The 13,232-nt window shown below is 35.7% G+C and overlaps 1 protein-coding gene across 1 annotated transcript in view; it reads right to left on the bottom strand.

Annotated features, from left to right (window-relative positions):
- The window catches only part of PAPOLA (poly(A) polymerase alpha), a gene marked incomplete at its 5' end in the record, with an annotated part of 58,903 nt that overhangs the window by 24,182 nt on the left and 21,489 nt on the right, over positions 1-13,232 (bottom strand). The window contains 8 exons of the mRNA XM_025202335.1: positions 204-313; positions 2,624-2,743; positions 3,658-3,711; positions 8,462-8,546; positions 9,472-9,592; positions 11,263-11,335; positions 12,653-12,791; positions 12,894-12,983. Coding sequence (XP_025058120.1) covers positions 204-313; positions 2,624-2,743; positions 3,658-3,711; positions 8,462-8,546; positions 9,472-9,592; positions 11,263-11,335; positions 12,653-12,791; positions 12,894-12,983 — 792 coding nt within the window. The remainder of the gene's footprint in view (positions 1-203; positions 314-2,623; positions 2,744-3,657; positions 3,712-8,461; positions 8,547-9,471; positions 9,593-11,262; positions 11,336-12,652; positions 12,792-12,893; positions 12,984-13,232) is intronic.

Genomic DNA, 13,232 nt, shown 5'->3' with positions numbered 1-13,232 from the left:
CCAATTACATCATCCCAGACTTAACATTTGAAGTCATTCAAGCAAGCGCTGGTATTAATTTGTTGTACATTTAACCAAAAAACACTTAGATTTGTATACTTCCATCTATGAAAAGTAAATAAAATAAAAAATTTAAAACAAAGCCAAAATTGTTTAGCACAAATATATCAGTATTTTTAAACTTTTAGAGAAATCAAGCTTACCTGTGTCTGTAAAAGACTGGATATCATATGTAAGATCAACACTTAGATTTTCAGAATTTTCAGTTTTCTTAAACACTAACCCAATCACCCACATTGTACGAAATTCTTCCCTGCAAAGTTGCACAAAAAAAGTCATGTAATATTTTAGTAAAACACTGAATTAAAAAATATGAATATCAATCATACTACTCATATTGCATGTTTTATCTAACTGTAGTTATATATGATAATATTTTCATGGTAGTGATGCCAAAGTATAACACATTTAAAATATCTAAGAATCCAAATGGTGCTTGAAAAATCATAAACAAGCTGTCAGTTTTTTAAACTGCCTACTAGGCAGTTTCACTGACTTTTTTCAAAAAGTCAGTCTAAGCCAAGCAGTATAAAACATCAAGGCTTGCTTTTTAATTCTCAGGTTTAGTTTGCTTATACACAAAGACTTCAAACTTACCTTTCTCATCATAATCTATATAAACAAGCTACAATAATCACACTGAAAATGAACACACTTCTTCGGCACTATGAACTCAGAGACTTCTAACAAGTCTTGGGGGCCACATAGGCATTCTGATTCCACCAAAGAAGTGGACCTTGGGCCCAACTGCCCTCCTTTTTTTCCCCACTTAAGAATGCTGAAAACCCCTTGAAGCTGAAGAGAATGAGTACTGTTAAGGGGCTATATTTGAAATCTATTAAAAACTACATAAAGCTACTAGTAAGCAATCTCTTTCAAGCACTGCTTATATAGATTATCCCACTATTGGACAAATAATTGGCTATTACAATCCACAGAGGAGATGGGTCTATTTTAAAGACTTGCAAAACTGTTCTTACAAAATAGAACTAAATGATACATTAAGATGGCAACATTTATGGACTGAACAATGCAAGTGATGTTAGACTATTTCCCAAATTTGCTATAAAGAACTCTTTGATCATGCATGTTTGACCTATACAATATTCCTGAGGTTTGAACATTAAGTGTAGCCCAGAGTAATAACCTTTAGGGAAATACCCAGTCAGTTCATTCTTAAGAGTCAGGAAAGCAAAATAGTACAACAAACTCAAGCTACTTTAAATCACTCTTAAAATCATGGACTTCCTTCTTTCCTACAGGTTTCAGTTTAGAATTTCTCAAATTAGTCATTGGGTCTTTCAAGGAGCAAAACCAGTAACTACATATGTATTTCAAAATCCAAATCTAGTCACTTAAATCAGCCTGACTCTATGGCTTGCCTTGCAGAGCCACTACAGAATTAAAACTATGCTTACCAACTTAGACTAAGTTGATACTCTAGTTGCCAAACTGCAATACAAAAATTGAGCATCAATCAACAGTAGTATTTTCAAGAATAGTGTGCAGTGTGTTCTGTGCTTCATTTTAAAATTTCCTATTGCTATACAAGTTCATCTGTATGCAAGACTTATTTTTAGAAGAGGGGATACCTACCTATGCAACTAGTCTCTGGAGACAACTTTATGTTAGTACAGGGGTCGGTGACCCCTGGCGCACGTGCCGAGCGTGACATGCGAGGCCATTTTGCTTGCCAGCCCTGACTCTGGGAAGCTGCTGCCAGCGACGGAGCCCAGGTTGCTCCAAGCAGGGTTTGCAGCATCCCAGCTGCCTGCTGGGAGCAGCCCGGGAACCCGGCTGGCAGCAGCTCCCCAGAGCCGGGGCGGCTGCAGCTGGGAGGCTGCAAACAGCTGTGCCAGGCTCTGGCACCAGCTCCGCATCAGCACGAGCTGGCACGCCTCAGAGCAGGCAGTGGGACGAGGCCCAAGGCAGCGCAACCCCGGTCTCTCCATGGCTCCCAGCATGGAGGTGCAGTGGGCTGGCTGCAAACAACTGTGCCGAGCTCATCACCTCCGTGCCAGGAGTGGGGGAGAGACCGAAGCTGCGCTGCCTCAGGCCCCGCCCCTACCGCCCACTCAGAGGCGCGCCTGCTCACACCGATGCAGAGCTGGTGCCGGAGCCCGGCACAGCTGTTTGGAGTCTCCCAGCTGCAGCAGCCCTGGCTCTGGGGAGCTGCTGCCAGCTGGGATCCCAGGCTGCTTCCAGCAGGCAGCTGCAAGCCCTGCTTGGAGCAGCCAGGGCTCTAGCAGCCACCCAGAGGCGGGGGAGCTGCTGGCAGCCAGAGCCCCGACTGGGGGGCAGCAGGGCATCCTGCCATGTACCCCTTGTTCCCATTTTGTGTTTCTACCATGCCGGCACTCCAGCACCTTCCGAGGTAGGCATTATGGTGCTTTTCGGCACTCTGGCCAAAAAATATTGCCTACCCCTGTGTTTAATAAAGCATTAAAAATGCATCTGCATCAGAAAAAATATACAACTGTTAATTAGGTAGGCTGATACAAGTGTACAGCTATGTATATAGTAGAATTGGACAACATTTTAAGAAGCAAAAAAGATGGCTTACTTGTCAGGATTCTCCTTGGGTGCTGGGAATGACTGAGGATTCACATGAGCCAGTGTAATGAATTCATTCTTCTCCAAGCTTCCGACTAGAATACGAATTTTTGATTCCACCAAGCCCACCCTGTATGAATGCTACTTATTAATTAAGTTTTTATTAGTACCTCAATACCAAAGAAATAAGACTCTCTTTGCCACTGGTTAAAAAAACCCAAAATATATGTTTTGTTTCCGACAATTAGGAAATATTAGATAACTAATATTTAACCACAAGACAAGTTAATTCAGATTAATAGCCCCCACCCCCCAAAAAATCAATGCAGCTCGTTTAATTGAACTATAGAGGTCTTGTCTTGAAATTCAAAATAAACCTGGGCCAAACCACCTGTGACCAAGATGAGTTTATAGTAAAAGACTTTCTGGGTGCAATGATTATGTATTAGCTAGACCTGAGGACTAAAAGTATACACTAACAGGAAAGATTAAAAGCTGAACAACTGAGAAGAATTAAAGAATTATTAACAAAATACATGCATTAACTAACTCCTAAAGAACATGGAAAAATGTATTTAATAAAAAGATTTACCACTTCCTACAAATTCATATAGTGTGAAAAGACTCCTCACAAACACCTGGGAACCCCAAAGAGTGTTATAACAAAACCAGAGAGGATGGTGGTGTGGGGAAGGTGGGAAAGATTTTTTTGTTTTGTTTTTAGAAGAAACTTAAGATCTCCACCTCCAAACCACATATTCAGACCTTCGGCACATACTAAAAGCAAATACGGTCATGCAGCCAATTTTTAGAAGTTTTTTGCAGGTCATTTTTAAGTAGAACAAACATAGCCAATGCAACCCTTTAATTATTAACTCTCAGATTATGCTCATAAATTTAAAATGTGTAAACAAATTTCAACTTTATTTTTTTTCATAAAACCTGTGTAAGATAGTAAGACATGCCCACAGTTTGTGGCATGAGAGTACTTTGAAATGGGAAGTTTCTTTAAAAAAAAAATTAAAGATCAAGCATAATACTCACCATTCTAGTCGCTGCTTTTCTGTCGGTGCACTTGCTAGAAGTACAATATAATGCCTTTGGAGATAAAGACAACATACTATTCTATTTATACAGCTGACACTGAACACTCAAAGTAATAAAAACATCATTACTTTTAATTTATAAAGCGAGAAACAAAGGAATCAAAAGGTTAAAACGGGTACTGTATAATAAAACCAGATAGCTTAAACCCTTAAGAGACTGAACGTTGCCAAATTATAGTTTGAGATATTTCAACTTATTGCAAACCACAGCTGCAATCTAACACCTCTGCCTGGTAATAAAAGTATGGAGAGAGTAATCTTTAAAGTAGACTATCAGAATCGTTACAATAAGAATATCTCTTAAATTGCTCATTCAAGGGACTGAATAGTCAATTTATACAAACAAAAAAGGTATTTTGGCCATAACCGAGTTATTTCTGATGGAACTACAGCTAGATAACTAAATAGCATATGCTAAAGGTAAATATGGTTATGAAAAAAGTAGCTTAAAACAATGTTAAGATTGAATTCAAACACTTTTCTGAAGGTTTCTAAAGCGCGTTTCCTCTCCCTTTAGTCCCGAAGTCTCAGCAGTATCCTAGAATCATCATCATGCTTAGCAGCTGTCAAGTAAAGTTTAAAAACGTCAAATCCAAAAGTTCTGGCTTTAATTGAAGGCAGAGCTCCAATTTTGCTTAAAATTGGGGGATGGGAGGAGAGGGAGCAGTGGGAGCAGGGGAAAGTAATTGAGCAATAACTGAAAGAACAGAATTAAGTCTTTTTATTTTAATTCGCCTTAAAACTAATGGAACAAACTCAAATTCAACAAAATCTTGGGGGGGTGCAGGGGGAAGTGAGCTACACAGTTAACTGTTACAGGTCTAAGACCCAAACTTGTAAAGACAGTGGAAGGTAATCCATTTTAAAAACTAAGTAACCCCATTTTGCATTATTCACAAAGCATCATGTTATCAGCATTTTGGGTCCTTTGGGGGGTGGGGGGGGTCAGATTTTTTTAAACTGTATCTTAGTATATTTCATATTACATATACAGACACACAGACCTAGTTAACTTACTTAAAAACTAGTGAAATTGTAGTAAAGAGATTTCCTAGCATTCTAGGTCCACAAATCATGAAACCAACACAAAACTAAACAGATCAATAAATATGGATTTCCACATTTACATTGTTTAGAGATATGTGGAAACTGAGTAGAAATATTAACACCTATTAATCCAAAAGGGTAACTTGAAATATACTTTACTAACTACACAGGTAAATCAAAGGATATGCTTTTTTGTTTTTAAATGGCCAAGAAAATGTTATTTAATGATTCATTTGGCTACGTTGACATTTTTGTCTTGTGCGTCTTTGTTGAATGAAATCCCCCTCCATTAACTCCATCCCCCGCCCCCCACTAGAAATGAGATGAACCCTGAAATTAGCAAATATTTTTGCACAAAGATTCGCAAACCTTAAGAATGAGATTCTGCTTAATATTAATCCTACTTTATCTGAATTTTAGTTATGCAATTTGAATACTGATTTGTCCTTATGTATGGTTTATTAAAATATTAATTTAAAAATAGCTGGTGCCCATTAAGACTTCTACACAACATCCTGAGAATTTCACATAATGGCAGAGGCAGCTTATTAGTTACAAATTTAAAATGGAAGACATTTGAAAAGATTTGTTTTCTATTTGGTTAATGGAAAAAAAAAATGCTTGTTCTGAGGGCCTTTAGATGTGGCTAAAGGCAACTGAAATCTGAAATTAGTAAAGACTGCTTTGTTACTGATAAGGTGATCAGATATAATTACATTCTGTTTATAAAAGCTGATATTGAACTGGGCCTGTTTGTTCAGAAAGGGGTAGTAAACACAAAAGTGAAAAGAGGGATATAGGGAAGGGGTATAAAACTAATCTAGTATTGTTTTTATTACATAATAAGCAATGAAAAAATGTCCATTGTTTTAATGATAGAACATCAATTTATAGCAACTGATGGCTCACAGAAAAATACTTTAAATGTTACAAGTCCCATTGCTAAATATTAAAGGAGAAAAAAAAATCTATCGTTTTCAATTTTCTTTAAAAAGAAAGGTTAACTCAGTGGCACCTTTTTATCATAAAATGAAATTCCCATCTTGTTGTTATATTTGAAATTTTAGCTGCAATAGTTTTCCTGCCTTATGTCCCTTCCTGAACAAAGGCCTTTATTCACAGATTTCCACAAAAACCTTATTTAGTAAGCTGTTCTAGTTTTTACTAGTATCTTGAATATAACCCTCCTCCTCCCGCCCTGCAACTATTATCTCATTTTTCATGATTTCTGGAACAGAATTTTGTAATGCATAACTGAAGGGGTCCAATTCCAAGTTCTTATATAATATATGGCCTCCCATATGTTAGAAATATAGTTTTGATTTAATTGTCCTATTAAGATATACTGCACGTAAAAGACTCAAATACCCCTTCATAAAGTTATAGACTATCTACTTATTAACACTGATGTGCATTACTAAACAGGGCAGTGTTGCAATACACTACATCAAGAAGCTGTTTTATTATCCATCATACATAGTTTATTTTAGAGTTCTAATGAGTCTGAGACATTTGAGTATCATGTAATGTTACACTGAAAATGTTATGCCGTGATATCATTTATTTATTTATTTTTTCACTCTTATGACTACACCCAGGAGTGATGAAAATCTTTTCTAATTTAGAAAAAAAGGAAAAATTGTACCAAGTACAAGTAGTGTGAGATTTACACCTCCCAGCTGGAAATGCTTGTTGTTAATTAATCAGGCAAATCAGACAATCTATTTCAAACCCCAATGCATTGCTACATGTACAGTACCCTCCAGATTTCTCTAGCTAGGCATATATTCCAAGTTCACTTTCTTTGTTTAATGATAACAAATAAATTCAGTCTATTCTATGACAAATGTGAGATTTACAGTAGTAACTCCTATGAAAAGTGATACACAAACGTTTAAGGGAAAAGATAGAAGTATTTGTTTAATTCTTTTAAGCTGTCAACCTAAGGTAAGGATCGTGGTGCTTTTCCTTCTGCACGGAACCAACTATTATTTTATATATCAGTATTAATAAGTCTCTGATGTATATATGGGGATCAAACAGGAGAAAAACCTAGTTCTCAGATGAGACTGTATCAAAGTTGCCAAAATTCATTTTCCTAGTGCTGATTTCTTTTAATTATTAAAAGTAACCAATATTTAATCTAATACCTTAAAAAATACTGCTCTAAAAGTTAAAGCTCCGACAGTTCTGATAAGTAGGCTTCGGAGAACCACCCCTCTCAAGAAATAAAGAGAGTTGGACTTTTTTTTTCTTTCCCAGTCTTGTGCACATGTTGCTGGTAATGATTATATCCCATTGTTGTGATGCTGCAATTACCGATACTGGTGCACAATGTTGGGTTAAATGTATACTAGAGATTTTACTTCACGTAAATTAGAATGGTAAATGTCTGCTGCTCCCAGATCCCCCACCCCTCATTTTGAAAGGATTTAATAAACAAAGGAAAGTAGTAGGGAATATATCAGCTGCCTTAGCCGATACTGCTAACAAGGGACTACAAACAAAAGAATTTAAAAAACCCTAACTTTTGGAGACTTTATGAGATTTTAAATTGAATCTCCAAGGTAGAACATAAAAGATTATCAAATGTTTTAAAGATTTTAATCATGCAAAAAAGTATTGAAACAAAACACAGACACATCATGATGGTCATCAGGCTTTTTTTAATGGGGGAACTGCATATTTCAGTGTTATTTGGATTTGTACATAACCAACCACCCAGCAAAGGAACATTGGCGTAGAAAATATTTAATCTTTACTCAAAATGGGTCTCCAACAATACTTCAATTGAGGGCAAATAAAATGTAGTCCATTTGAATAATCCATATTTATTATATAGAGTACAACTTCAGCAAACCCAATATACATTAAAAACAAGCCTCTCCCCCCAACCATCATGTACCATTAGAAACCCTTAAAATGTTAAATGTCAAGGTCCCCCCCACCATGTTTCTTAAACCCCTCCCCACATTTAAAAAACAATGAAGACTTCTAAAAGTGCCTTACTTAATGTAAAAAGCATTACATAATTAAAATTAAGATATATGCAGTAGAGACTAACATATTCTGAAGCTCTGACCAAGCTTTCTTAAGAAAAGCTAGTGATGAGTACACTTGTGCTGAATGAAGTGCCAGATGTACTAGAGGAATCTTATTGCCACAATTATGCTGTATATTACTGTAACAAAAGACAGATCCATGGTTCTCAGTGGGTATTCATCTTAAATATCTATTTTACACAGCTGTTTTATCAAATATTTTGCTTGTGGCTTCATTTGAAAACAGGATACATCATATGCCTCCTCCCTATTAAAAGTTGGGCATTTCCGCCAGAGAAACATTTTCATAATTGGTCAAATTAAAATTTTCATTTTTAAATCATTTATAGCCACCCCATAACACTCTTGATATCTGGTCATGAGCTATTACACTACAGAAATGAAAAATGGTGTACAATTAAATAATTTATATTTCCTATAGGAAAGAAAACACCTGATCTCTCAGTTGGGGGAAAGGCCCTCAGAAGAGAACAATTTTCGGTCTTTTTAGGAAAACCATTAAGACACTTTAGGGGTTTCTAATGGAAGTGTGCAGCCACTTTAATTATGCTGGCATAAACACCTTTGCTATTAAAGATCATTATTTTTAAATGGGTTTATCTTAAACATTCTGCCATGCCATAAAATACATACTTGTACTTTTGAAAGAAGTTTGGAGCTTCAAAAAGTTTGGACCACTCTGCCTTACTCAGCAAAATTTCATCTGTGATAGCAAGACCTGAATTATAAAAACACATTTAAGCCTTTTTCACAGCTGTTCCGTAGCAAGTATCCGTAATAATAATAATATGAATAATAATAATAATAAACCCTGAAAACAGTGATTTACTAAGTAGAGGCTACTTCAAGGCAAATTATTCTTCTCTTTGATTGCAAGGAATTGTTTCAATAAAACTAACTCCGTGTACTTTATTTGTATGGTTACTGGTTATTTGTACTGTGAAATTTTAAAACGAAGTTTGATTGCAAGATTAAATGCAAGTGGACCAGATTAATTTAGTAGAGGTTTAAAATACACAAGAGATTATTTCTCTGGTATGCTTCAGAGGAAGTGTGCTCAGTCCAGGAAGGAAGACAGAAGGTTTGCCTCACAGAGCTTAAAATCTCTAGTGAATGGGTTTGTTTTGGGTGAATGAAAACTGTAGTGGGGAAGAGACCTGCTTTCATGTTGATGAAAATCAACATTTTATCACCTGTATTTATCAACAATACTTTCTCAGTAGGTGTGCATTAGTTGTCAGAAATATTACTTGGGTGAGGCAAGACAATGCTCTTCTAATTTCCCTTACAGAGCTAAGCACATTGCCATCTTAGCTTTATTAGTATCTACCAAAAAGTGACACAGTAACAATATCATCTGTCATATAGCAATGTAGCTCATAAGGTCACCAGAACAGCCTACAAAGATAACTAAACGCTTGAGAAAGCCACTTGCAACTAAGAGTATCTGGAAGGAAGAAATAGATTTTTTTATATAAACATTCTGCTGAGTTGAAAAAGTGATGATCAAAATATGCAGCACTAATGAATAACTGTGTGCACTATGGAAAGGATTCCTGGGTCAATCAGCAATCTCAAAAATAGTATACCTGTGATGGAACTGTTTAAATCCTTTCGGAATAAGAGCATAAGATAATACTTACCTTGTTTAAACTCCTCAACCATGACCATCCGTGTAGAAACGGACACATTGTAGGTAGAGTTCTGCTGTGGGTATGCTGGTGTAATTATAGGCATAAGATGGTACCTATCACTGGGGTTTACCTATATATAACAACAGCCAATCAGTTTTCTTCAAGCATACATAAAATAAAAAAAGTGGACTTTTCCCTTTGCTAAAATGAATCTAATGTAACACAAGATCTGAGTTTACAGACCTATTTGATTTAAAGAGTGTGAACAGAAGTTTAGAATACTCAATGATAATTTGTTCACATTTCTGACAGGCAACCTATATAAAAAAATAAGTTATTTCCAGACTCAGCTGGAATGGGAAAGATCACAACCCACTGGCATGCCAGACAGTCAATACTAGGCCAAAAATAGTTCAAATCGAACGGTTAAAAAAACCCAAAACAACAACAACAAAAAACAACACACAAAACAATGGTGTGGATGGTAACCTGCAATCACACAACCACTGGTACCTCATTACCACTTGAACACTAGGCACCTTCAGAGAAATGGCTGCTTTGAGACCCTTTAAAATATACTGTCCGATTTATTCCTGTAAGACTGCTGATAATGAAGAGCCAGCCTAAGAGAAATTGCTCTGTGCATCCCGAGGGAAGCAGCACTTGTGTTAAAGTATCCTTTAATAAGAACAAAACATGGAGAAACAAAAAGGGAGGCACCACCACAGATGGAAAAAAAAGAAAAGAAAAAAGTTTTATTTAAATAGCCTTAGGCTAGTGATCTTGTCTTTTGTCAGGTTGTAAATCTAAAGTTAAGGTTGAAACCCTATCCTTATCTTACCCTGCTCCGTTTAGCCATTGCAGCACATACTGTTTTATAACAATCACACACTGACCTCAAACCCCTACAATAGGAACAACTGGGTAACTTAAGAGCATGGTTTTAATCTTACTTTACACCACAAGCCTGACATCATTTAAATGTGGACTTTTATTCAAGTGTATAAAAAAATATTTTAAAAGTTCACACAGTAAAACACTGTACTCAATTTCTCCCCAAATGAGTAACTGCAAATGGCTCCTCATGGTCAACTGGAGGAATAGCATTCTGCAACTTAAGACCCCCCCCCGCCCAATACTTTAAAGAACAAGGATTTTGCTTAAATACAGGAGTTATTCCGAGATGCTAAATGGATTTCATTTTTAAAGTTCTAAACGTAAATAATAGGGATACTATGAGTTGGTGTCAACATTGTGATTACTAAAAGAAAGGCAGAGTAAAAAACAAACCAAAAAACTCACACTCTTCCTTGGTTCAAACTACAAAAGGACTTATTAATGTTAAATGTAAGGAGTTCAGTATTCAAAATACAGTATTTATAAACACCTGAACTAAAGCAGTTAAAATATAATTCTAGAAGTAAATGTCCTAAATAAGTTACCTAGTCAGTGAGGACTGGCATGAAGTCAAAAAGTTGACCAAAACCATTTTTGTGCATATAGCTTTTTTATATACAAGTTATATATGGAGTGTTTATTTACACCACTTAGTGCTGAAATTGGCTAGAACCACAGATATAGTGCAATCTACACAGTTTCAGAAGTGGACAATTTACAAGATGTAAACTAATTTTGTTCTATGCATTGAAGGAGAATTATAGTTACCATTAAAAATGTAATACTCAAATGTCAAATTCATTTATAACCTAAAAACAAAATTTACCTGGGGTTTCTTTAAACATCTGACTTCTCTATTGTACAGTGTGAATTATTTATAGGGGAAAAAAATAATACACTAACCCTTGGGTCCCATACAGGCAAATTAAGATTGCATTCTTCTGGCTGTTTCAATAGCACTGGATTTGGCCATTCCCTGTTTAAAAAGATTGTAGCACTGAATAAGACTACTGGATACCATTTATATATTATGTTAAACATACAATTTTTTTGAATGAGATATTTCTTCATTCTGTCTCATGGAATAACAAGAGTTGAAATATGTTCTCAAGGAAAAATTAGAACAAATCAGTCTACTAGAGGTTCTTGGTTCCTGAACTGAAGACCAACACAACTACAGTTTATAACTATGTTCTTTAATGCACCAAAAGGCATTATCTGGGACTCTTAATTAAGGTGTTTAAAAATATATATATATATATATTGTTCATCAGCACACTCCTTAAACTTGCTCTTCCAACATAATCATAATCAAAAGAAGTCCTGTCTGTAAAGATTAATACTAATGTTGTCTTCATGCTAGCTGTTCCTGGAAAAATCTAAAGAACAGGCCAGACTGCAGCATGATTAATAATTGCAAAATGCATGCATTAATCAAGATTTTTTCCCATTCAGATTTCTAAAGAAAAAGCATGCAGAAAGGAACATACTTTTTTCTAAATGAAACACTACTGCTCTTCAAGATGCTCTTGCTCCCCACTGAATAAACCTATTTTCCTATAGACAGTAGAAGCCAATAAAGGGATACTTTAAATGGTCTAACAGCCAAATTAGTTTTTTCAAAATACTATCATGGCATACCTGCAGTTTTTCCCCAATATTATTTGTGCATTTATGTTCTTGAATAATGCACAATCAATTTCTTAATTGATTGTGCATAAGATTGACCATAATTAAAGTGTAGGAATTGCATTATAGCGAGGAGGTCTCAACTGATTTGCTGAACAAGCAAGTGATAGTCAATTAACTACTTAGAAATTAAATTACCAATAAATAGTATAGCCAGAGAGGGAAAAAAGCCACTGGACTCAATAACAGTAAAACTATAGTAACCATTTTCATGTTTGGAAGCAAAAGCAGAGGTGCTCAATTAAAGGTACTGATAACTTTGAACAAGGACTCTACAAAGTCTATTTTCATTGTAGCATCTCATATGGAATGCCAAATAATTTATCCCGTGATTATAGGTCTGTTGTGCATATTGTCCCATTCAAGAAAATGTTATTCAAATTGTCCTCTGCAAGGTATATGTTTTGCCTATTTACTCTACACTTCAAGGAATAAATTTAATAAAAAAGGTCATATACAACTCACTGACACCAGAAACAGAGAGAGCAAGATTTTATGAGCTACCTACTTAACTTGGTACCAGCTGAAGAAATGTCATAGAAACAAGACTAAAATGTAGTGTCTATAAACAATTTTATTTTAGTGTAATCTAAAATTAACATACCATTTAGAAAATACCAAGAAAAATTTATGTACAAGAGTTGATGCTATTGCATTTGGATAAAGCTGGCAAGTTCTTGCTACTAGCATAGCCCAGGAAACACCACCAAGGAAACCTAATATATTGGAATAGATGTTGTGGCCTGTTGATGCAAAGGGAAACAGAGAAAAGAAAACAGTTAGTCATTATATTAGTCTCAAGTAGGGATAAGAATTTAAGAATATTTTGCAACAGTATTACTTACGTTTTGCCCACAGTTTGATAGCTCTCAGTGTTAACCTGAAGTTGTCAATGTTTGGTACTAGATGCAGAATTTCATCGGTCACCCGGCAACCTGGGCAAAAGAAAGCACATTACCTCTAATACTTAAGAAAAAATACTCATGCATCTTTAAACCCACTCCTAATGCTACCAAAATTAGTACAAGAAATTAGCTTTAATATTTTTGGTAGTGTTAGAGTTAATGTTGTAGATGCATGAGAAGCAAGGATTAGTTATTTGCTTGTCTGCTATCCCCAGGAATTTTTCTTTTCTCCAATTTCACAGCCACATAGACTGCTTTTAGTACTTGCTGTCCCTTAGT

Source organism: Alligator sinensis, unplaced genomic scaffold (assembly GCF_000455745.1).
Source record: "Alligator sinensis unplaced genomic scaffold, ASM45574v1 scaffold624_1, whole genome shotgun sequence".
In the NCBI taxonomy this organism is placed as follows: domain Eukaryota; kingdom Metazoa; phylum Chordata; order Crocodylia; family Alligatoridae; genus Alligator; species Alligator sinensis.
This window is presented reverse-complemented; position numbering and strand designations above follow the sequence as displayed.